This window comes from Alligator mississippiensis, chromosome 2 (genome assembly GCF_030867095.1).
Source record: "Alligator mississippiensis isolate rAllMis1 chromosome 2, rAllMis1, whole genome shotgun sequence".
Taxonomy (NCBI): domain Eukaryota; kingdom Metazoa; phylum Chordata; order Crocodylia; family Alligatoridae; genus Alligator; species Alligator mississippiensis.
The window spans coordinates 298,659,975-298,683,319 of record NC_081825.1 but is presented as its reverse complement, the minus strand read 5'-3'; the positions used below and the strand labels follow the sequence as shown (position 1 = coordinate 298,683,319).

The 23,345-nt window shown below is 48.2% G+C and overlaps 1 protein-coding gene across 9 annotated transcripts in view; it reads left to right on the top strand.

Annotated features, from left to right (window-relative positions):
- Positions 1 to 20,456, top strand: part of TRIM9 (tripartite motif containing 9) — a 148,911-nt gene extending 128,455 nt beyond the window's left edge. For 2 of the 9 annotated variants that reach the window (XM_019494112.2, XM_019494110.2), the window contains exons 8-13: positions 3,004 to 3,204; positions 6,843 to 6,884; positions 8,897 to 8,920; positions 10,106 to 10,409; positions 12,004 to 12,166; positions 18,251 to 20,456. In XM_019494112.2, coding sequence (XP_019349657.1) covers positions 3,004 to 3,204; positions 6,843 to 6,884; positions 8,897 to 8,920; positions 10,106 to 10,409; positions 12,004 to 12,166; positions 18,251 to 18,313 — 797 coding nt within the window. In that variant the 3' untranslated portion in view covers positions 18,314 to 20,456. The other 7 variants (XM_059723393.1, XM_019494115.2, XM_059723394.1 and 4 more) reach the window with 5 other exon arrangements.
- Positions 20,457 to 23,345: the final 2,889 nt, after the last annotated feature.

Sequence of the window (23,345 nt, the reverse complement as noted above, 5' to 3'; positions counted from 1 at the left end):
CGCCTGCCGAGAAGTGTCCTGTAGTTGCCCCAGCAGACAAGGCAAGTGCTGAGTGACAAAGGAGGCATTACTAAGGTACTGCCGGGACATACCCTGAAACTCCAAGCCCATTACCTGCCATGGGGTCGGCTGATGAAGAAGACCCAGTGCCCTGGTTAACAGGTTGCAGAGCCTCCTGCTCACTTCTCCAGCCCCTCCACAAACCCCAGCCTCCCTCTGCATCCTCCTGCTTTGAGCAAAGCCACCTAGACTCCAGAGAGTTTCCTGAGCTGCATCCAGGCCCACAACACGAGGAGGTAGGGAAGGCTGCAGCCAGCCAACTTCGAAGGACTTGATGCCTATTCTGGTGGAGAAGGGGGCAGCCCTGAGCCAGCTGAGCAAACAGGAGTCAACCTTGAGGCTTGCCATGGCTATCACAAGCCTTATAAGGCCAGGAGAAGGATGTACTGTACTGCTTCACCAAAAGCATCTGCTCCCAGATCCCTCCCTGTGACTCCTTTGGAAAGCTTATGGGAGGGGCAGGAGTGTGTTTGGAGTGGGGTGTTCCCAAAAGCTTGGGCAAGAAAGTGAAGGTTCACACACGTGGCTTGGGTTGGGTTGAATTCGCTCAGAGATAGGTGCACTGGCTCTTGAAGTAATGGAAGGACTCTTGTTGACACCAGCAGCTGTTGGATCAGGCCCCAAGGCCTGGGCAGAGCTTCGCAAGGCATAAGCCCCAGTGTCCTGGCAGAGGGATGTATATCACAAAGGTGGAGCTGCTACCAAAGCTAACAGCCCCCCTGTGCTGATGCTGTAGAACTGGACGGAGGAGGCAGACCAGCGAGGTTGGTCCCTCTCGCCCCCTTGGTCTTCAGCATGTTCAGTCCCCTGGCAGTGGCCTCAGAGCTTGCAAGGTGGGTCTAGGCTCAGGGTCACCGTTGTCCCTGCTGCAGATGGGGATGAGGAGCAGGGCTTGACTGACTCTGGAGTGGGACTTCTAGCTCTTCAGGTGAGGGGAACACAGGGCTCGGGGGGACCTCCTGGACCACCGAGTCCTGCTCCCCCTGCCATTGCTGCCACCATTTACACTCCTGTCCATAAACTGATAGCACTTCAAGTAGACTGGAGCAAAGGAGAGAAATGTGGGAATGGGGTTATTCATCTTCCATGCATGCTTTACACAAAGAAAACTTCTTTGTAAAATTCTCCACGTATGCTAGCAGTCTCCAGGAAGGATCCAACACTTTTCTTCTAACAGAGATGTATCATGCAGGAGAGGCTGCAGAGACAAAGGCTTTATTTCCCAGATGTGGTGGCTATGTCCAGAGGTCCAAATATCCTGTTGGAGGGAGTCATCAGAATAATAGCTATTATGGATTGGGTGGTAATACCCCTTTGGATCTGCTGGTTTGTCTATTGAATGCCCTGGTCAAGGGAGTTTGCTTTGTGCAAGGGGACTGGACCCGATGATCTTCCAAGGTCCTTTCCAGCCTTACAATCTAGGAATCTATGAAAAGCTAGTACACTTCTTGTTTCAGCTGCCCGATTATGTGTGGCTCAAACGTGGAAGGAACGCACGCACATATCGACTGACAATGTAGTCTGCTAAAATATGGGCGATCCCAATGATGGGGAAATGGTCCCATCAGGTTAGCTTATTAGAAAAGAGACCAAACAGGGATAGATATTGAGAAATATGAATTCCTTTCCTGGCTTACACAGAAGACAAAAATTCACCAGCTTGTCAGCCAGAGTCTTTAGCCACATTTCTTTGCATATTCATGAATATTCCTGAATGTTATATATATATATATATATTATATATATATAATTATATATAAAATTACATTGAAAGTGCGGATGATGAGTTGTTTGAATTGTTGTATATTATTTCCTTTGTAAAGATATAACAACTTCAACCTCCTGCAATTCCTGTGTATTACTCCTGTGTTGGAGTTTTGTTTCAGTGGTTGCCTGAATAAAAAAAAGAAATTATTAAAACAAACTCATGGAGCTCCAAGAGAGTTTTGTTTTACCTTAAGGTCACTGAGCTCTTCCTCTTGCTCCCTTCTCTGACATAACCCATTGTCTAGGAAAAGCCCCATGCTTTATGTCTTGGACTAACTGTAGTGTGACCTGTTGGGCTGTGCGCGCTGAATGGTGTTAGAGCAAAGAGAGAGCTGATTACCTGCCTCCTATAGACCTGGAGGAAGCAATCCAGAAGTGCAGCTACAAAGAGCAGATCATCACAGATCTGTTGGGCCTTTCTGTCTCTGCTGCCCAGGAGCCCTGTGGGTGGCAGGGGCACAGCGCGTTCTTCCACTCTATATTAAGAGGGGGCTCAATCAGTTTATGACAGGCACGTGATGGTTTGCAATAGTTTTGATGACCCAGGAGGTCCCGTCCAGTGTCCCTATATGAATCTCATGGGTTAAAGTGAAATTCTTCCTGTAACAGCCAAATGCATCTTGATAGCTACAAGGAGTTTCCCAGGAACACAGCAGGCCAAACAGCCTTTGAGTAAGGTGGGTATTTGGGGATGCTTAGAATAACACCGTTTAGACCAGCCTTGCGGCAAAAGTGTATCAGACCTGTATGAAACCTGCACGTCTCCCCTTTATTATGAGGCTTATAACAGGGTGGGGGGAAATGTCCATGATACCAGTTAGAGTCCATCCCCTGGTAAGTGGCATGGCAAATTGCAAACCTCCCTAGGTGGGATTCATTCTTGTGAAGGGCTCCGGGACTTGCTGAAAAGAAAAGCACATCATATGTGTCTTCAACAACATAGGGATATTTGCAAAGGCCAAAGCGTGCTTGCTGTACACAGCCTCAATGGCACACGGTGACTGAGAGGTATCAATGCACACAGTGGCCTTGTATGTCGTCCTGCCCGGCACATGCCCATGGCAACACAGCAGAGAAGGAGCCCACACGTGTACAAGGGCCCGTACTCTGGACTGGGGGTCTTAGGTAATGATATGAAAGTTTCTGATCTCTAGTTTGCATTGATCTTGCGTTTAGACACAGAGTCAGAAGAACAGACCCTCCCTTTTCCAGTGCCTTTGGAAAGATCTTTGGAAAGGTCGCAGCTCCGTAGAATGAGTCCTTTCTCCTCCACTCTTAATCTACAACCCAGCTTCTCGGGGAGATCCTACTTTGAGCTAAGATCTTCGTCCCACCAGCTGAGCTTGCATTCTTCTTTACAGTCTCTGAATTCAGCCGGTGAGCCGAGCCCCTCTGGCATTTCCTCTTGATCTGTGCTTTTGGGCATCTCCAAAGCATCTGTTTGTTTTGCTTTGTTTTTTTTCCCCATGACATTCATATGCCAGGGGGGTAAGTCGTTCTGTTTGTCAGTGGCCTGTTTCCGACGTGAAGGGAATTTGGATGATGTAGCTATGTGGCGTATCTCTGTTTCTATGTAACAATGGTACTGGTTTAGATGTCATTTCACCCCCTCTGCCTACCCCGCCAAGGCAAACCTGGGGTCGGGATAACAGCTGTTATAACCAGGGGAAGAGTCATCCTGGGATTTCAGCTGGAGCACTGGTGCATCCTTCTGGGAGAAATCCATGGAGGTGTTTCAAAGGTTTGCACGCTCAGCACATCCAGGAGGGTCAGCCACTGCTGTCAGATGGTTTCAGAGCATTTGGATGAAACCGTGACCCAACAGACATTTTAAATATCTATCTATCTATCTATCTATCTATCTATCTATCTAGATATAGATATATATAGTTATACCTGTCTATCTACCTATCTATCTATATAGATATAGATATAGTTATAGATATCTAAATAGAGATATATATAGTTATATCTATCTACCTATCTATCTATATATAGTTATAGATATCTATCTATCTAGATATATAAATATATATAGTTATATCTATCTAGCTACCTATCTATATAGATAGATATAGTTATAGATATCTATCTATCTAGATATAGATATATATAGTTATAACTATCTAGCTACCTATCTATCTATCTAGATAGATAGATAGATAGATATAGTTATAGATATCTATCTATAGATAGATATAGATACAGATAGATCTCTATAGATAGATAGATATATTTAGGACCCCCAAAGCCCAGCTCAGACCGAATGGATCTGGTGGGCAGAGGCCAGAGCCTCCTTTTTTGAGGGCACCGTGCTTCTGTAGCTCCCACTGACTTAAATTGGAGTTGGGGGAGCCCAGCCTTTGTGAGGAGCAGGACGTGGGATAGTTAATCCTCTTTTTCTTCAGAGCAGTGGAAACTACCTGGAGGAAACTCTCAGCCGCGCTTTGAACGGTCGGTTGCAATCAGCCACCAGGCACCCTGCCGGCCTCCCTGCTTCTGGGCTGAGCGGGCTGTGGCTGAGCGGTAGGTTGCTTCCTTGAGCAAAGCACAGCCAGAGTGAAGGTACTTCGCCCTGCCGCGGGCAGCAGCCGGCAAAGGAGCAGGGGGCAGGGCTGATCTCCCCAGAGCTCTGCGGCAACCGTGGAGAACAATTATTGCACGCTTCTTCCTGCCAAAGATGCCGGGGCTGATCCTCCCGTCGTGCTGTGTTCACACCACGGCCACTCCATTGGACTCCGCACCGTAATTCACAGCTTACACCAGTGTAAGCAAGGGGAGAACGGGGTCCCCTTGATTTTGATTTCCATCCCATCCCTTGGAATGAGGAATGCTGCAGCATGGCGGTTTCCAACACACCCAGGGGCTGCCACCCCTACCAGCAATGGGTTTTTTATTTCTTTTTTCCTTTGTGCTTCCATGTTTCTCATTGTACTGCTGTGCACTGCTGGCTTCTTAACTATGTTTTGTTATTGGACGTTTTGACTCTGTCTCTAGTGTACCGAGACCGACTGTATTGGCTTTGATCAAATAGTTTGTTTGTGGACTGCGTATTTCTGTACCAACAGTGTGTGGAGGGGGCGGTGGCGGGGTGCTGGGCTGGGATTTTATGACTGTGTCCTACTAGAGATAGATGTGTTGTGTGGGAAAGCACAGAAACCTCTTTCCAAAGAGGGCACAGGGCACGATTCATTAAAAAGGCCTTGGCAGACATTGCATCACTTCGTACAGCTGCAAAGAGCTCAAAGGCGGCAGGCGATGTGCTTGGCCAGGACGACACTAATGTGTCCAAGAGCCTGTTGCAAATGTGATGTAAGAAAATGCTGGTACAGAGCGCACGTCTCCTTTTTCTGCCTACAGGTAAATACAAAACCAGCCGCAGAACTGTGCTGTGCCTCCTAAAACAGACTGGGAACAAAGCTGTCTCGTACTGGCTTCTCCTTCCAACCCCAGTTCCTCCCCTTCCCCGCAGGCTTTCTCTGCAATAATAAGAGAAGAGGTGCTAAGTGGGAGGTTGCAATAACTTCTTTACAAGTTGAGACACTTTGCAAATGCTCTGGGTCTGATTTGCCTGTGCAGGGCAGCCCCCCTGCCCCATGCCGCTGGCAGAGATATTATACAACTAGCATAAGCGTTTCAGGTCATCCGTTCCAGCGTGACCTTTGACGGCTAATAGTGAATGCAGTGTTTCACATTTCCTTTTCTGCTGCTGTCAGTGAAGGGATCTTGGCAGACCCAAGGGTCTTGGGTCTTGGCAAGACTTTCCTGGTGAATCCTTACATGATGCTAAGCCCCAGATGCAGTTCCAGCACTTCAGAGCCGTTTGCAGCTAGAGTAAATTGGAGCAGCCCAAAGATTGCTCTAGTTAGGTCTAGATGGACCAGCCCCAGGGTGAGAGGAATGCAAAATTTAGCATTTACCCCCTCTCCCCCAACCCCTTCCACTCCCATCAGACTTGTGCTGTGAGCTTTTCACCCAGCGGTGAAACTGCGGCCCATTATTTTTCCACTGGTAGCACCCAAAGCCAATATGCCAGCTGCTGGCCTCCGGAGACCTGGCTTAACCAGGCTTTAAAGTTGAGTCATTTCAAAGCAAACAGCTGCCATGATCTGACCCCCCTCAGCAAGTAATGTGCTCTGGGGAAACAGGGTAATAGCTCAGGATTAGATGTAGCATGGGAACTGTGCAAGGAGGTCTGTATGCAGCACCGTCTCACCATGCCCTGTGAAGCCTATAACCTTTACGAGCATCAAACACCCTCAGTAAATGCTCACGGTAATTGCAATTCATGATGCTTGCTTAGCTCTACTTCAGGGGCCCCTTAGCCACATTGCTCTTAAACTACAATGGGAGCTAAAGTACCGTGCGATAGCTACGTAAACCCCACCGACGAAGACATGAAAAGTCCCAAAGCACTAGGACGGCCTTAATCCACGCATTCCTTTTTTATAGGGATGTAAGGTTTTGGGGGTTTTTTTGCACAGAAGAACGAGATCTAGGTTCCATTTTGCTGGAGAAAACTCTCTTGAAATCAAAATCTACCCTTCTCACATTGATTTCTTTCCCTAGGGAGTGGTGGGAAGGATTTTGGAGCAGTGCAGATGAAAAGATTTTACTGAATGGCAAAATTGCTTGCTTTGCACTGCTCAAGGACCACGTTCCCTTTTCTGGTGCAGAGGACAAAAGACGAGGACCCAGGGGCAATAGAAGCCGGGATGTTCCAAAGTGTCCAATAATTTGGGATAGGAGTTTGGACGCCAGCCATGATCCATCTGAAAGGTGCCCATTTGTGGGTATGGGCTGAGGCTTCCTGAAAGTCAGGCTTTTGCAAGAGTCTTTAGCTAGGCACTTAAAATGGGCAGTCATTTTGAAAACCTTTGGTCTTTGGCTTTTAATGAATCAGGCCTGCTGTGGTGAAGCAAATGAGTGATTCTGTACATGTGTGTGCACTTGTTTTCATGAGACCAGTTGCTGTTTCTTGGCTTTGATGTGTGAAATATAGTATCTCTTTATAGGATGCAATTTTGAGACACAATCAGCGCCTTACTCTCAATTAGGCAAGTATCTTTATTACAATTAAGTGGCACTCGCTTTGTTGGTCATCCATCCATGTTTTGTGTTAATTTTTAACCTTGTTTTGACACAGTGAGCCGACAGTTGTTGATCCACGAGTATTTCCAAATTTTTCCACCCCGTTTGCATTAGTTTCTCAAATGCCATTCCCAAATGCAATGAGGAATGATCATTTCTGTTTGGGAGAAAAGGAATAAGTTCTTCCCTTTGGGGGTTTTAAAGGGAAACCTGAAGTGGTCCTTTAATGAAATTCAGAGCTGAGCCTTATAGCAATGAAAGAAAAGACTCCAGGTCACTGAGGCATAAGAGCATGTACAAGACTTTAAGTGCATAATTAGCAGCTACCTTTACCTTTGAAGGTCACTGGATTAATTGTGCACTTAAAATGAGACCTGTAATTTCCTGAAATCAGGACTCCAGGCCTGCTTAGCCGAGGTGCTGAAGACCTTTTGATTGCTAGGGGAGAAATGAGGGGTCAAGAGCATGTAAAATCAGACCCTCTGATTCCTTTGGGGAAAAAGCAAATGACTTTCCAATCACTCAGCAATGCAACCAGCACGGGTTTGCTGAGGGTAGGTCTTGCCTGACCAATCTCTTCCTCTATGACCAGGTGACCTATCACCTGGACAAGGGAGAAGAGTTGACATCATATATCTGGACTTCAAAAAAGCCCTTGATCTGGTGTCCCACGATCTCCTCATGGAAAAATTGGCCAACTCAGCCTCGGCTACGTCACGGTCCGCTGGCTGGGGAATTGGCTCCAAGGTCAGACCCAGAGAGCGGTAGTCGACAGGAGTGAATCATCCTGGCGCTCCGTGACCAGTGGGGTCCCCCCAGGCTCCGTCCTTGGACCTGTTCTCTTCAACATCTTTATTAACGATGTGGACACCAGTGTTAGAAGCGGACTGGCCAAGTTTGCCGATGACACCAAACTTTGGGGTAGTGTCCGCACCCAAGGACAGGCTGGTGATCCAGGCTGACCTGGATAGGCTTAGAAAGTGGGCAGATCTAAACCAGATGACCTTCAATATGGAAAAATGCAAGGTATTCCACCTTGGGGAAAAAAACCCGCATCATGCTTATGGGGTCGGCAGTGCTACACTCGCTAGCACCACGGCCGAAAGCGAGTTGGGGGTTATGACTGACCACAAGATGAATATGAGCCGCCAATGGTGGTAAAGCAAACAAAACTCTGGCTTGCCTCCATAGATGCTTCTCAAGCAAATCCCAGGATGTCATCCTCCTGCTGTGCTCGGCCTTGGTGAGGCCGCAGCTGGGGTACTGCATCCAGTTCTGGGCTCCACAATTTAAAAAGGACATGGAGACGCCTGAGAGAGTCCAGAGGAGAGCCATGCACATGATCAGAGGGCAAGAGAGCAGGTCTTATGATGAGAGACTGAGAGCCAGGGGACTCTTCAGCCTGGAGAAGCGCAGGCTCAGGGGGGACCTGGTGGCCACCTATAAGTACATCAGGGGTGTGCATCAGGATCTGGGGGAACGTCTGTTCACCAGAGCGCCCCAAGGGACAACTAGGTCCAATGGTCACCAACTCCTCCATGACCGTTTCAGGCTGGACATAAGGAAAAACTTCTTTACTGTCCAAGCCCCCAAGGCCTGGAATAGACTGCCACCGGAGGTGGTGCAAGCACCCACTCTATAAACTTTTAAGAAACACTTGGATGCTTATCTTGTTGGAATCATTTGACCCCAGCTGATTTCCTGCCCCTGGGGCAGCGGGCTGGACTCGATGATCTTCCAAGGTCCCTTCCAGCCCTGATGTCTATGAAATCTATGAAACTTAGGTTCACCAAACCATTCACACACCATGCAATGTAATGTGCACTTCATTTACAGTGCAGGTTTGTCTTGAGTCTGTGTCTGCAGCGAATGGAAAAGTTGATGAGCAGAAAAGTATTTCTGAATGCCTTGTTTTAATAAATACCAATCTTCCCTCCTGTTTTTCTTCCTGCACGCCTTTCCTTTGGAATGACAACAGTTGACATTAAAAAACTGGTGGCAGGTATGGAACCGCTTGCATTGAGTTATAAACCCAGGGAGCCTGAGTGCATGCGAACTGGCCTGTGAAACCGTTCAATAAATCAGTGTGGAAATCTCACGCGAGTCATTTGTTTTCAAGCAGTGTTTGCCATTGCAGGTGCAAGAATCTGTTGTGGATGTGTCAGCTAGTTCACATTTCCACCACATTAAGTGCACAAAAGACCACTGGAAAACAATCGCCTGTGAACCCTGGATAGTGGCTCGTGAAACTCTGTTGCTCTGTGTGTACGCTGTCAAGAAAGGGATGTTCTCTCTGTCAGGTTTCCTGGACGCAAGTCACAGTGCATTTAAATCAGCCATCCTGTTGAGTCTTAGAGATGCTCAAGCATTTCCCAGACTTTGCAAAAGCTAGCTTGTGTTTTAAATATTTGTATATATGTATATGTATATGCATATGTATATATGGTTGCTTGCTCTTCAGGGAGGTTTCTGGGTGGTACTTAACACATCTGTAAATGTAAATCTGTTATGTGCTCTTGATTTCTAGAACCACGAGCTCTCAAATGCACACACAGTTTATCTGCTAATCTTTTAAGCCCCCTTCCCACATTGGGCCTGATCTTACAAACTTTTACTCTCATGAATAAACTTTAGTCGTCAGAGTAAGTATGACTTAATATTTTCGTTCTGCTAGAACCAAGAGGCCCAGGCAAAGCCGCGGGCCATTTTGCTAAGAGCCGAAATGGTGAGGGAGCACCTCTGCCCTAAAGAGTCCTCTAAAGAGAGGAGCAAGAAGGGGAGAAGGTACTCAGAAAAGTGATGTGACTTCCTTGAGGACCCACACTAGATCAAGGGCAGGAGCAGGAGTAGCACCCAGGTCCCCTGAGTCCCAGTTTTGGCCCCACAGCTGCCAGACCATGGCAGTCGCCCCCTCTCACAGGCTAGTTTGCAAGGTCTGGCATTACTCAGCTGGGTCGAGGTGCCCGTGACCCCCATAAGTGTCTCCGTCCCTACACAGATTGCTTTGCTAGCTCCTGCGGCAAGTTCTGCAGAAGCAGCCCCACTTCTCTTTGGACACTTCTCGGTGTCCACTACTGAACATCCTTCCCGCATGGTGGCATGCAATGTTTCTTGTCCGGTCTGCGTGCCTTTGTGGTTGGGTTGAGGTCTCCCCGTCATACTAACCAGCTATCCTTGTGTATTCCAGTAGCTTGGTTCTCCTTCGACCCTTCCTCCGCACACACGGACATCATCTTTTCCAACGACAACTTGACCATCACCTGTAACAGCTACGACGACAGGGTCGTGCTGGGGAAAACGGGCTTCTCCAAAGGGCTCCATTACTGGGAGCTGTCGATCGATCGTTACGATAACCACCCCGACCCGGCCTTCGGCGTAGCCCGCATCGACGTCCTCAAGGATGTCATGCTGGGAAAGGACGACAAGGCCTGGGCGATGTATGTGGACAACAACCGGAGCTGGTTTATGCACAACAATTCGCACACCAACAGGTAGGCCACTGGGGCCCGGTGTCCTCTAGACTGTCTTTGTCTAAGACTAAAGCCTCGATTTAGTCCTGATGTATGCAGCTGCACCACCGTCCATGGCTGCTGTATCCAATTTGCTCTCGAGCCTGACGTGCAGTACTACGTACCCGCTGTATCAGCTAGGAGCGGTTTGGGCATCCAAGACACCATGTCTGCTGCAAGAGCCCTTTGTGTCTGCACTTAGCATTACATGGCTCCCATCTGTTCCTGCTACAGAGAGCCAGGACACTTACTTGACCGGCTGCATGGTGTAATGCACCCGTCCCAGACCCTCTGAAGAAGGATAACCTGCCTACGGTTATTCTTGCCTCATTCAGGTTCCCCTGACCGGCTGCTCAGAGGCTGCTGCATTTGGATCGTCACACTGCATCCATGGGCCTCTAGGCTTCCTTTCAGTCTAGGTTTCAGCACTACCTCTTTCTTTAACCCATCAGCTTATTCTGTGGATAGAAACGGTCCAGGTAGCAGCCCATCTTAGAAGTGAGACCCAATGGTTTGGCCCCAGGTCTGTGCATGGCTCCCTGGAGGTTTTCCAGCCGATAAAGCGTTCTCTCCACCAAGCCGCCCTCTCCCGGATACTGCAGTTTATAGTTTTACCTTTCCGGGATGCATTGCAGTTGGAGGAAAGACACCCAGACTCTAACAGATATCATTCTGACCCATCGCTCTTTCTTGTGGACAGCATGAGAGAGACAGATCGGGGCAAAACAACAAAATGCCATGCCCTGGCTCAGTTCCCTCATCACTCTGGGCCTTATTTGGATCCAAAGAGATAGCGGGAGAGAGGCAAACAGGCAGCTACAAGCACACCCGGTCTCTTTTATAACTTCCCAACCCCCTGCCCCCCTTGGCGTGTCCTCCCACATGAGCACATCCTCCTTACAGTTGTGTGTATTAGTTCTGGCCATGCACGGACAGTGGAAGAGGTGCTGCTATAGGAGAAAGGCTAATGATGCTGTTCATAGGTTGTATACGTCACAAACATTTGGGGCAGATTCAGTTCTCACCCAACCAATATCTATCCGGCTTCGCTGACTTCTCCTTGGGCGCTTCATGAATGTATTAGTCACTGCTAGAAAGGTATGGAGCAATCTGGGCTTTTCCCAAGCCCTTCTGCAAAATAAAGGATGATCGTATGGGGAGACTGACCTGGAGGCTGCAAGTGGGAGAGAAACAGTAGAAGAAACCCTGGTCCGACCCTGTCTCTCTCCCTTGCAGGAGCTACTCCTGTGACACAGGAGTTTGGGCAAATTGGACCCAGTAAATGGCAGTTTTTATGAGATTTTACCCGCAGACATACACACACATACACAGCTCCCACTGATGTCAAAGGTGAGCAGAATTTGACACATTCATCACTAGACCACAGTATTGTGTGGTTCATTTGTGCAGGCGTAGTGTAGTTCATTTGTGCATGCCCTTTAAAGTGTTTTAACCTGCAAAGCCAGGAGTCAGAGGTGCTATTTTGCACCTTCCAGGAAGCCCGTTCCATAAAGGCAAAGACTGGGATGGACGTTAAGCGATATACATCATCTGACTGATTTTATATCCCCTACAGAACGGAGGGGGGAATAACCAAAGGTGCTACAGTGGGAGTGCTTCTTGACCTAACTAGGAGGACCTTGACATTTTCCATCAATGAGGACCAGCAAGGGCCAGTGGCATTTGAGAACTTGGAAGGCCTCTTCTTTCCGGCTGTGAGCCTGAACAGGAACGTGCAGGTATGTGCCCGTGTTAGTGCAGAGAAGGAGTTGATATTACGTTCCAGGCTCCTGGAGAGAGATTGAAATAAGGAAGTGCCTTTCTGGAGCACTTGGCATCTTCTTTTATCTGTCTGTGCCATGGCATGAGACCAGGATTCCCGGTCTCTTTGGTTTGGCAGAGTTCAGCAACTCCATCCTTTAGCATCCCTCAGGACTCTTGCTAGTTATTGCACGCCCCCCTTGAGACAGTCTGAGCTACTCCTGTATTTTTGGTCTCTGTTTTCTCCTCATTTTTCCCCTACCCACTAGTGCATCTACTACAAAGTGATGCTGTGTGGGTGTCATTTGCTTATAGAGGTTTTGACTGAGTTTAGCTGTGGTCTGCCACATTTTGCTCCTCTGAACACTGTGCTATTGCAAAAAAGCTCAAGAAGTGCTTCTTAGAAGGGATGAGGAAAGCCAACTTGATCAAATGAAGTCACAAAGCCTCACAAAGTCACAAAGTTCAGGTACTGTTGAAGTAAAGTTAGTGTTTTATTTCAGGCAATATTATCGAATCATAGAATCGAAGGACCGGAAGGGACCTGCAAGATCATCAAGTTTGATCCCTGCCATGGGCAGGAAGTTATTGGGTTCAGACAAGCTTACCTCCTCCAATTATGGCCATTAACAGCAATCTCCCCAATCATCCCCATGCGGGAGGGAATCACAATACCCATCACAGGCTTTACTGAAGCCCGTGTGTCGGTGGAATGACTCCTACAGGCTCCAGTGGCATTAGGATTGGGCCTCTTAATCACAAAAGAGACTCGGGCAAGACCTGCAGGCAGCAATACATCGCTTGGGCAGGTTGTGAATGTAGCCCATACCTCAGCTAGTTTAAATGCAACTCATAGCAACAGCAATGAAGGTGCAGCAACCCAGACTTCGACCGCCAAGGGTGCAGCTACATGTTCATTAGTGTGCCATAATTATGGCTCATTCACTTACAGGTACTAATTTAATGCACCATAATCAGTGCTACTGTGCATTGGTGCAAACAAATGCTTTTTTGTAATGCTTAATGCTCATGGGACTAACCTATTGTGCATTAGTGCATTAGCATGATTTTTTCCAGGTGCGCTAATATGCAGTAGTATTAATCCAATAGGTATTAAGCATCTCGTGTGGACACGCCCAAAGTATGATCCAGGCAGATTGGTGCACACAGATGCCTGTGCTGCCATGGCTACATTGCCTCTGGTCCCCAGCTAGCCAGGTTAAAGCTGGCTCAGGGATGAATGCTGCCTTCACCCCCCTGCACTGCAGTGTAGACATACCCAGGCACTTGCTGAAGGATGCTCCTGGCAGGTATCTTTGCTTCCTGTTCCCTACAGGTAAAGCAAATGCAACAGATGAATATATTCTTTCCAGCTCCCCATTAGTATCATACATGAATAAGACATAACACATCACTCCATCATCATTTGGGCATCCCCCGTCTCCATGCCACGTCATCTTTCTAAATAGCTGATCCAAATTTAACCTAGGTTTTTGGAAACTGGAGTCTCTGATGACCTGTTCCTGGTGCAATTATTAAATGAATCAGCAGTACAGGGACAGCAACAGTATTTGGTTATACTGCACGCTGACAGTATGCTTGGACCTAGAGACCCTTATCTTCATCATCAGGAGTGTCAGGGTAAAAGAGGGTGGGACTTTACCACGCACCAGATGTTTCATGGTAACTTGTCCATGTGCTCATGCAAGTACTGCAACTTACCCCTGCTTCCCTGATAAGCAACCTGCTGCAGCTTCTCTTCCACTTACTGCTGGGTTGAGTGTAAAATGGGCCGCTGCTGTGGAGGCGCTGGCACCCACTCAAGCCCTGTCTTCTGTGATGGACAGTTCTGGACACTCTAGAAACACCCAGTAAGGGACCAGCCTTCCCCAAAGGAGCTTGCAGTGTGAACAGACAAGACTATATCTATATTCCCCCTGTTGGACAGGTAAGAGCTGAGGCACAGAGTGAGTTGCCTTGGATCATGCAGGAAACTCGTGGCAAAGTTTAGCACTAAACCCAGATGACCTCTGTACCACTTCAGCACCTTACACAGAAGACAGGCCTTCCTGCCCAAGAGCTCAGTTCACACTAAATTACCTATCGCGGGCTCCGGTGTGATGCCAGAGTTTGAAAGCTGAGTCATAAAAGATGTGTTATTTTAAGTGCAACTACCAAGGAACACCTATGGAAAATATGGTTCTGGTGTGTGTGGTAGGGTTAGAGCTTGGGTGTGTAATGCTATGCAGTAAAAGTACAAAAGCATTGCTGCTTGATAACTAATTCTTATCACTACATCCTTCCCACTGTCCTGAGAGATAGGAGCTCTTATTGCATCCCAGTGCTTCTTGGCAGTTCCAGAGAAGAGAGAAAGTTTAAAATCCCAAACAGAGAAGCCTGGTTTTAATCAAAGTGCTGCAAGTAACCCTACAATAGTCATCATCCTCATTCTTCAAAAATGCATCCTTAGAACAGCTCTAATTAGAACTGAAAACAGTTTAGTCTGGACAGCATTGTGGCAAATTTTAATCTAAACATAAAAGTATTTTTTTTCCCAAAGCAAGAAATGAGTTGGGTTTTTCTATCCAAAGTGAACATGAGAATTAAATGGTTTAGAAAAGGGAATGAATTTGAGGCACATAAGTGTCTGTGTGCGCAAGAGAGAGAGAGGCTGTTCGCAAAAGCTGGCAGTCTTCATGGGTTGGGGAATACAATTCACCAATTACAAGAGGAAGGATATTTTCTCTAAACAGCAATCCTGCCTCAGTTTGTCGGGGCAGCTGCCTGGCTGATGAAGTCTTCTGTACATGAATCATTTTCCTGAAAAAAGCAAACTCTCCAGTTCTCCAATTTTCATATCCAAGAGAAAGGGAATCCTCTTCCATCGTCTTTAGTAGAAAGCTAGCAATTGCTCTGTGGCCTGTTGAAGGAAACATTCAGGCTAGGGACAGACATTCAGAAAGCCTGAGTCTGAATTGATTCAACCTTTGCAGGTTAGTCTAACCTGGCTAGGCTGAACTGGTGGGAAACTGGACAGACATTCTCTCTGGACTGAGGAAATTGAGACACATGCCTGCAGTGCCTCAGGCTAGAAGCTGGGGGGCGCTAGGGCAGCCCTCCCTTCCCTTGCACAGAGTTGAGCTGAAGGGGCATGGCCAGGCCCCAGCAGGACTTTCTCATTAAGGAGGTTTGCCTGCACCATCCCAGGCTTTTCCCCGCTGTCTACTCAAGGGGAGGGAGAGCTGTCAGCCCCCAGACTCTAGCTAGCACTCTGAGGCAAGAGGGTGGGGGCGTGCAGTGCATGCATCTGTTGATGATACGGAGCTTTTCAATCTCCCTCCCTGCTTCTCTGACTGTGCAGCAAACTGCCAGGCGAGCAAGGTAGCCAAGAGCTGATAAGAGTCTTTATCACCCGATTAGCAAAACACTAGCTTCTCTCTCATTACTTCAAACTCTTCTTAAACAGCTTACCTGGGTGACCTGTTGATTAGCTCCAAAAGCCCTGTTCTGTCTGCCTGCCTGTCCCAATGCAATTGGAGAGACACACGCACAGACACCGCTCAGCATTAGCTAGCATACCACATGCCTAGGGTCCATGGGGCTGGGTTCTGTGCTGTGGGAAATGGGAGGGAGGGAGGGAAGGGGGGATTTCTTTCCTGAGCAGTGAGGAGGGGGAAGGGCAGGGGGAAGCCAGCAGACCCTGCTGTGTCTCTGCTGGAGCCTTATACAGCACTAGCTAGCATACCACATGCTGGCTATGGTCCGTGCTAGGCAGAGGGGAGGAAGGGATCCTTGCTTAAGCAGCAAGTGGTGAGAGAGGAGGGGGAGGCACAGGGAAGCCAATAGACCCTGCTGTGTCTGCAATTCTGTGCCGGATGAGCTCTGCCCAGGGAGAAGAGGGGAGGGACCAGCCCTGCTGTGAAGCAGAGAGCCCTACCCAGCCCAGAGAGCATGCTGGGATGCTGGGGGTGTCTGTTTTATCTTAAACCAGCAAGAATCTGGGACAGACATTGCATAAACCAGTTTGAGCCAAATCAGTTAAGTCTAATGCTACATTCAACCAGGTTTATCTCAAACCAGTTTCAGCCATCTTCAGACTGGTTTCTGTGCACTGAACATCTGTTCTGTTCCAGGTTTAAACCAGTTTCTGATCACTTAAACCTGTTTATGTCTCTCCCTAGCCTCACAGGCCCAAAGACCCTAACCCTAAGTTTCCCCTTGATGCTTATGAGGATCCCTCAGCTGGTGTAGTCTTTGTTTCTCTATCAGAATAAACTGTAGCTCAGAAGGATGTTACATCATACCGTAGGCTATACCCATCCAGACAGCTGCTGCAAGGACCATTCTCCTAGCGCAAGGCTTGGACTGTGCACCCTTCCCATGGCTGCCCCTTCTCTGTTGCATCAAACAGTGAACTCAGGTGTGGAAATAATTTCCAGCACAATATAGGATGCACTGTCGAGACATTCAATGCTAGCTTTTGTTTTATGAATCTGAAGGCGATGTACATTTAATTTTAATTATAACAGGAGTATAGAAATGACATCTTTTGATTAGTTTTGCTTATTTTGTTGTGTTTTTTATACATAATATATGATATAGCTGATTAATTCACATTCCAGTGAAGGTCTACGCCTCCTTTTCCACTCAGTGGCAGCCAGGATGGAGCAGGCTGATGATGCTCCCTAAGACGGCTGCTCTAATTGTTTGCCCCTGGCATGCAAGCTGTTCTTGGCTCTGCACAGTGACAGGGAGAGGAGCATGAATGAGAAACACTGGAAGGACTGGGCTTCCCCAAGATGCCAGAAGAGCATCATCGGGGCCCATGGTACAAGAGAGAGGAGGCAGAATACACACTGTGGGCCAAGGGCAGGGATGAGAGTGTAAGGAAGTGGATGAGGCATCATCTATGATCGCTAAGGGCTAGGAGTCTAGCTATACACTTGGTCATCTCCATCACAGCATGGATCTTGCCTTGGTGCCGATTTCATTGGGCCTTTCAAAGGAGTGGCCTTAAAGATGGAAGGCGTCTAAAACAGCCCACACTGGGAACAGTGCAAGGTTATGCCCACCTCCGCCCCCTCCTGCAGACTGTGGCGGAGGAGAATAGCAGCACGGTGGGCATGTGGGGGGCTTCTTAGTCGCTGGCTGTGGTCACTCTCTCTGTCCCCGGCATGCAGAAGCTTTTAACCAGCATTTTTAAGGAAAGAACATTTTCCTTTATTCTGCTTTCCAAAAACAAAATGTCTCTCTTATTTGGGCAGGTGTCATATGTGAAAAAATAGGGTATTTCAACTTTAAGGCCATGTGCAGATGAAACGAGGGACACATGTGCATAACACTTTAAAGCAAGTTAAATGCTTTTGCACTGCTTTAATAGTGTTGGTGTTTGCACACGTCAACAGCATATTGCGCAGTAATACCAGCCGCTGTAGCATATTTGGCGGTGTAATGCAGCTTAAATGACTTGGTTCGCAGCAAACTAAAACTCCTCCGAGGAGTTTAATTTTCTGCCCTACAGCCACGGAGCAAAGCACCGGGCTCCGTGCAGCTCAAGGGCTCTGCAGAAAGCCCTGCAGGCAGCCTGGCAGCAGCCCGGGAAGGCAGGCTCTGCCCAAGACAAAAAAAGCGGTGATCTTTTTTTTTTTTTCCCCTGGAGTCTGCCTGCCTGCCTGAGCTGTGCAGGAACCCGATGCTTTCCTCCGCGGCTCCAGTGCCCCCTGGGACCTCCCAAGCTGGGTGCCTGCAGGCAGGTGCCATCCTGGGTGGGGGGTGGCGCTGCTGCTGTGGAGGGAAGCACCAGCCCCCACCCCGCAGCCCAGGGACCACTCCACCCGCTGCCAGCTCGCCCTCCCCTCCCCACCACTGGAGAGGCAGGTAAGTGGGTGTGTGCATGACACGGGGGTTTAAAGGGTCCTAAATTGAAGCTGTGTTTTTAAAAACCCACCGCTTCAATTTAGGGCCCCCGTTTCATCTACGCGCGCCCTATCATCAAAACCTGGATTGCACCCCACCCACGGAAAGTGCTAGCTGGCTCGATGGTAACAGAGCTCTCCTTACAGGTGACACTTCACACTGGCTTGCCGGTCCCCGAATTCTACACTTCCAGGTCATCCATGCAGTAACAAAACTAATGAAGCCAGCTGCCTTTTCTCAGCATGAGTGAAGAGAGCCAATTTACTTCTCTGGGAAGACACCTCATAGGTCAGCTGGTGATCGGAGACCAGGGGAAACCAAAGGGGCAGGAGAGAGGAGAGAAGAGAAGAAACTGGCTTTCTGCAGTCTTTTGTACACCACAACCATGCAGCAAACCCTCTCCGCGTCTCCAGCACCGTACTGTGCGTGTTTGCTTTGCTGTTTAGCTTTTGGGGCTGATAAAGTATCTAGGTAGCCTGAGCTATTACTCTGTGCCGGCTTTTAGGTTTGAGTTTATTTATTTTATTATATTTATTTTGTTTTACGCCAGCTTTTAATTTCCTCGTAGCATTGTGGCCGCTATCAGCCAGCCTCGCCGCTGCCATTGCAAGTGAAACCACGACGATAACTTTCGGCGGAGTTACACATCAGGCAAAAGATGCTGTATAAAAAACAAAAATACCTGGGGAGGGACTCTTGGGGAGGGGAGGGAGGGCTCAAATGGAAAGCTGTTGCTACAACCAAGCAAATTACCTCCAACCATGTTTCTTTCCCTGTGGCCTTTCTTAAGGAGTGCCCTCAATCATCTTTGTAGACATTGGTCTTGGATTACCAGTTAGTCTATACAGAGCCAGGTGGAACGAACGCACCAAGTACGGGGAGCCAGTCCGAGCAATTCAAGTAGGACCAAATTCGTCCCTTACACATATGCTCCTGGCTCGTATTGACATCAAAGGGAGCCACCCGCATGTGGCCACGAGTAAGATTTAGCCCCAAAATACTGCTTTGAAAATGCCGAGGAATTTGTCAGAGCTTTGTCAGACCACTGTAATTAAGATGGACAAGGAGCCGGAGAAGATAATTGCATTTGTGATGTGGCGATCACTTGATTTAAGCAGAATAATTGGCTGGTAACTGAATGACTCTGGCTCTATAATTTGTCATCTCCAAAGACTTTTCTGTTTAGCTCAATAGGTGGACAGGGGAGTCAGCCACGCTCCTGTCTTCACGCACTCCAAGATAGCACAGACTTGCAAGAAGACTTGAAACTAGCACTCGCACCCAATCAGTGACTTTAACTGCTCTCTCCATAATGGTGCCAGCTGACGTGGTGCAGCCATATGTCACAGGGCCCGTATTCGGCCCTTTTGATATTAGCATTTATTTTTTTATAGCGATAGTGAAAATTCTAGCCTTAAAAATACAACCCCACCTGATAGTGTCCTTTCTTTCATTGAGAGAATTCATTATGTTCTAAGGTTATCACGACTTGGAGACCAGGGAGAACCAGTGGAAAAAAAGGAAAGATGAGGTTTGGAAACACAGTCCATGGCATTCACATTCTCAGGAATACATGCTTGTTGCCATGCCTGCCTGTGCCTACTATCCAGAAGAGTACATTCTGCTTCCACGCGTACAACTTTTAACTTTCTGGTAATTCAGACAAATGCCACATACAAAAATGACGGGTTCTTATCACTGTGTTTAATGCCAGAATGTTAATTTTTACCGTTTCTGTAATAAAGAGACTGCATGCCGCATGTTATCGCGCTTTCCTTTCTGTCCTTTAATGACACCCTAGATTAGCTTAAGGAGCTGGAGAAAGTTTCAGTTGTTGTTGCCCAACCATTTGCCAATGTGCCAAGCAATTAAGTTCACTGAAAAGCTGTAGTTAATTGAACCAGGGTTAGGGTGGTGGGGGGTGGGAAAGCTAATGGCATAATGTCCCAGCAGAAACACATTTCTGTAAATAGATAATCATTTACTTTAGTGCTCACTCTATCTAGAATGTTCTTATTGGTTATATTGCTGTTCTAGTATTAAGTTTACCTAATTTATTGAATGGGTGCTATCTTGGTCATTTAAACCTATTAGTTTATCTCAGCTACAGAAGAGCTGTGTTGCAGGACAGCACTGATCTTTAATTTCTTATGAGACTTGGTGGCTGGGCCACTCTGGACTCATTTTTCATAGTCGTTATTCCCAGTTCTCTATGATGTTCATGATGCTTATTAGATTTCTAGTGAATTGTAATATGTAGTTTTCACTGTACTGCGATTATAGCTGCATACAGCTGCTGTACGAAAGAAAAGTGTCATGGTTGCCGTTCTAATAAATGACTTTTATGAGAGAACGCCGTGCATTGCCAGGGCGTCTTGGGTCTCCACATATGGTTACCATTTTCCTTACTGCAGGATTGGAAGTGCTCCCTGGATTTGGAGCAGGGAATACCTAATGACCACCTACCCAGGTCCCAGGCTATCAGAGATCCTGCATGCCAGTGATGCTAACATAGGGGCTGGGGTATCTGGGAAGGGCTATACTTGCTATTGCATTTGAGGACTTAGGAGAATTCCTCTATGATCAGAAAACAGGAAGAAAAAGAAACCGGACCGGATGTATGCACTCCCTGGGCGTGTCCACACATGCAGGCACGTGCACTTGCAGCAGCTCAAATAGCAGCGGCACAAATTCGTGCTGGAGATTTATGCACCAGCACACGTGCCTGAACATGCACTTTGGTGTGGGGCAAATTGTGCCACTTGGGGCAAACTGACCCTGCCCATCTCCCCGTGGATCTTCAGCCACAGGGAGCTAGAGGCTGGGGCCAGCACCTGGGCTGGCCCCAGCAGTATAAAACCCTGCCCTGTACTGGCCGCAGCAGTATAAAAAACTGCCCTGGCGAGGAGCGCAGGGCTACTTGCTCCCAAGAGCTTCTGAGGCCCAGCCATTTGGTATCTGGGAACACTAGCCCCCTCTGCCAGCTGCACTGCTGAAGTAGCCCTAACCTGGAGTAGCCCTTGCACCCTCTACCCACTGCCGCAGTCTGGCAGAAGGGGCTTCTGCCTGGCTGTGACCTGCTGCCACCTGCAACAGCATCCACCCCCTTGAACTTGCAGCCCCATGCATGCCTGCCAGACCCAAAAAGGAACAGCATGGCCACCTAGGCTGTGATATGGGCACTGCAGCACAGCCACCTGCACCTCCGGCCAGCTGCCAGTGGACTGTGGCTGCACAGATGGACTTCGTGTGGCACTGCTGTCATGTCTTATGGTGGCCCTGCTCTGCCATCTGGGCAGCTATCATCTTCTGGGTGGTGGCCCACTTTGAACAGTGGAAGTGTGTTCTCCTGGTCCCAAATGGCCAGAAGGTCAACCACCTCATCTGCCCTCCAACTGGCTCCCTGGTGCTGGCCATGGGCAGGCTCCTCTGCCCAAGTCCCACCCCTTGCCTCACCAGCAGGGATCCTGGTATTCCCTGTTAAAAAACTGAAAATCCTCTGATAAAAAACCCAAATTCTCTCATTAAAATACCCAAAATCTGCGGTCATCCATGATTAAAATGAAATGCCATTGTATATAGAGAGATCAGTTGGGCAATGTTGCATGGATAGAAAATTTACAATTTTACAATTTTAAAGCAATTTGGAAGCCTACCAGTGCCTCTATCATCATAATAAAATGAACTTTATACACACACACACACACACACACAATTTGGCATTTGCTTTTGTTTTTTTTATCAAAGAAAAATCAGAGCTGCCCCTGCCCCTTCACTCACCAGGATGTGGGATGCTGAGCAGCATTGATATGCCCATGACCTTGCCCCTCACTCCCAACCCACAGCCCTGCCAGTGCCCCTCATTCCTGACCCGCAGCCCCTGCCTACCCCCACTAGCTCCATCCTGACAGCAACTCCATCCCAGCACCAAGCTATGAGTGTCACAGCCACCAACGGAGGGTTCAGGATTGATGTGTGGTCGGGGAGTAGAAAGGTAAGAAAGGTTTGTTGACTTAACAAAAACACAACTACACATAAATAATACGACAGACAATAATAATTCGCATCGGCAACCTATCGGCAGTCCCCTCTGATGCCTGATGTACAACAAGTCTCTCTTTTGCAAAGCTCAGTGAAGTCAGGCGTCCCTGATCAGCACTGTCCAAGGGGTACCAGGAAGGACTCTGGTATTCGGTCCTTGGGCTCCTCAAGATCAACAAGCCCACTGATCCAGGTCAGCAGCTAACTCGTAGTTCCTTTTACAGAGCTGTATCTTCCTTCTAAATGATTTCTGGATGTGCCAGCCAATTTATAACTTTGAGTTATGCTGATAACTTACAACCATTCAGATTCTCCCATTATCATTATTCTTAGGACTGACCAATAGCAATACAAGCCTTGCATTCTTCTGATAAGGTTAATTTTAACTACACCACAAAGCTTACCACTACTACTACAAGGTCTTGCTAAATTTATTAGGCCTCATTACTACATACAAGGCCTCACTACATCTTTGACTTTAATTAGGCTCTTAACAACAACATATAGCTTAATATCTGAACAAATGACAGAAAAACACTTGCTCTAATCTTCACATCATTCGGCAAGCCCCTTAGACACAATTTTCAGCTGTCACAATGAGTCCAGCTGCAGCTGTCCTACCCGCTGCTTTGTGACTCTGAGCAGTGCCAGCCCTTGCTCGTCCACTCCCTGCACATGTGCCAAAGGCCCCAGTAATCCCCATGCTGTTCCTGGGAAGCCCTCGACTGGGGGTCTGGGACTGGGCTGGGGAAGCCCCTTCTCTTCCAGGCTGGCCTCCCCCTGCATAGGGGGGGCAGGGAGGCTCTCCTACCCTGAGCACTCCCCCACCTCCATTCCCTCTCTCTCTCTCACACACACACCTGCTGCCACCTCCATCCCTCCCCCCAGCCCATCACACCCCCCAAGTGTGGGACCAGGAGCCCCCCAGAATGGGGCCACATGTCCCAGCACTAGTGTGGACACGGGGCAGGACTTCAGTGCAGCAGTTGCCCCTGCAGCCATGGCTCCCACCAGCAGGTCCTGTCCCATCTGGTGGCCGGGCATGCAAGGTGTGAGATTTGTTGGGGGGGAGATGTGGAGTTTGGGGGCCAAGGGTATGGGGGATAGATGGTTTTGTGGGTGGGTATAGAGTTTGTGGGGTGAGGTTTATGGGGAGGCATGGGGCTTGTGTGGAAGTTAGGGGGGCTGTGGGGTTTGTGG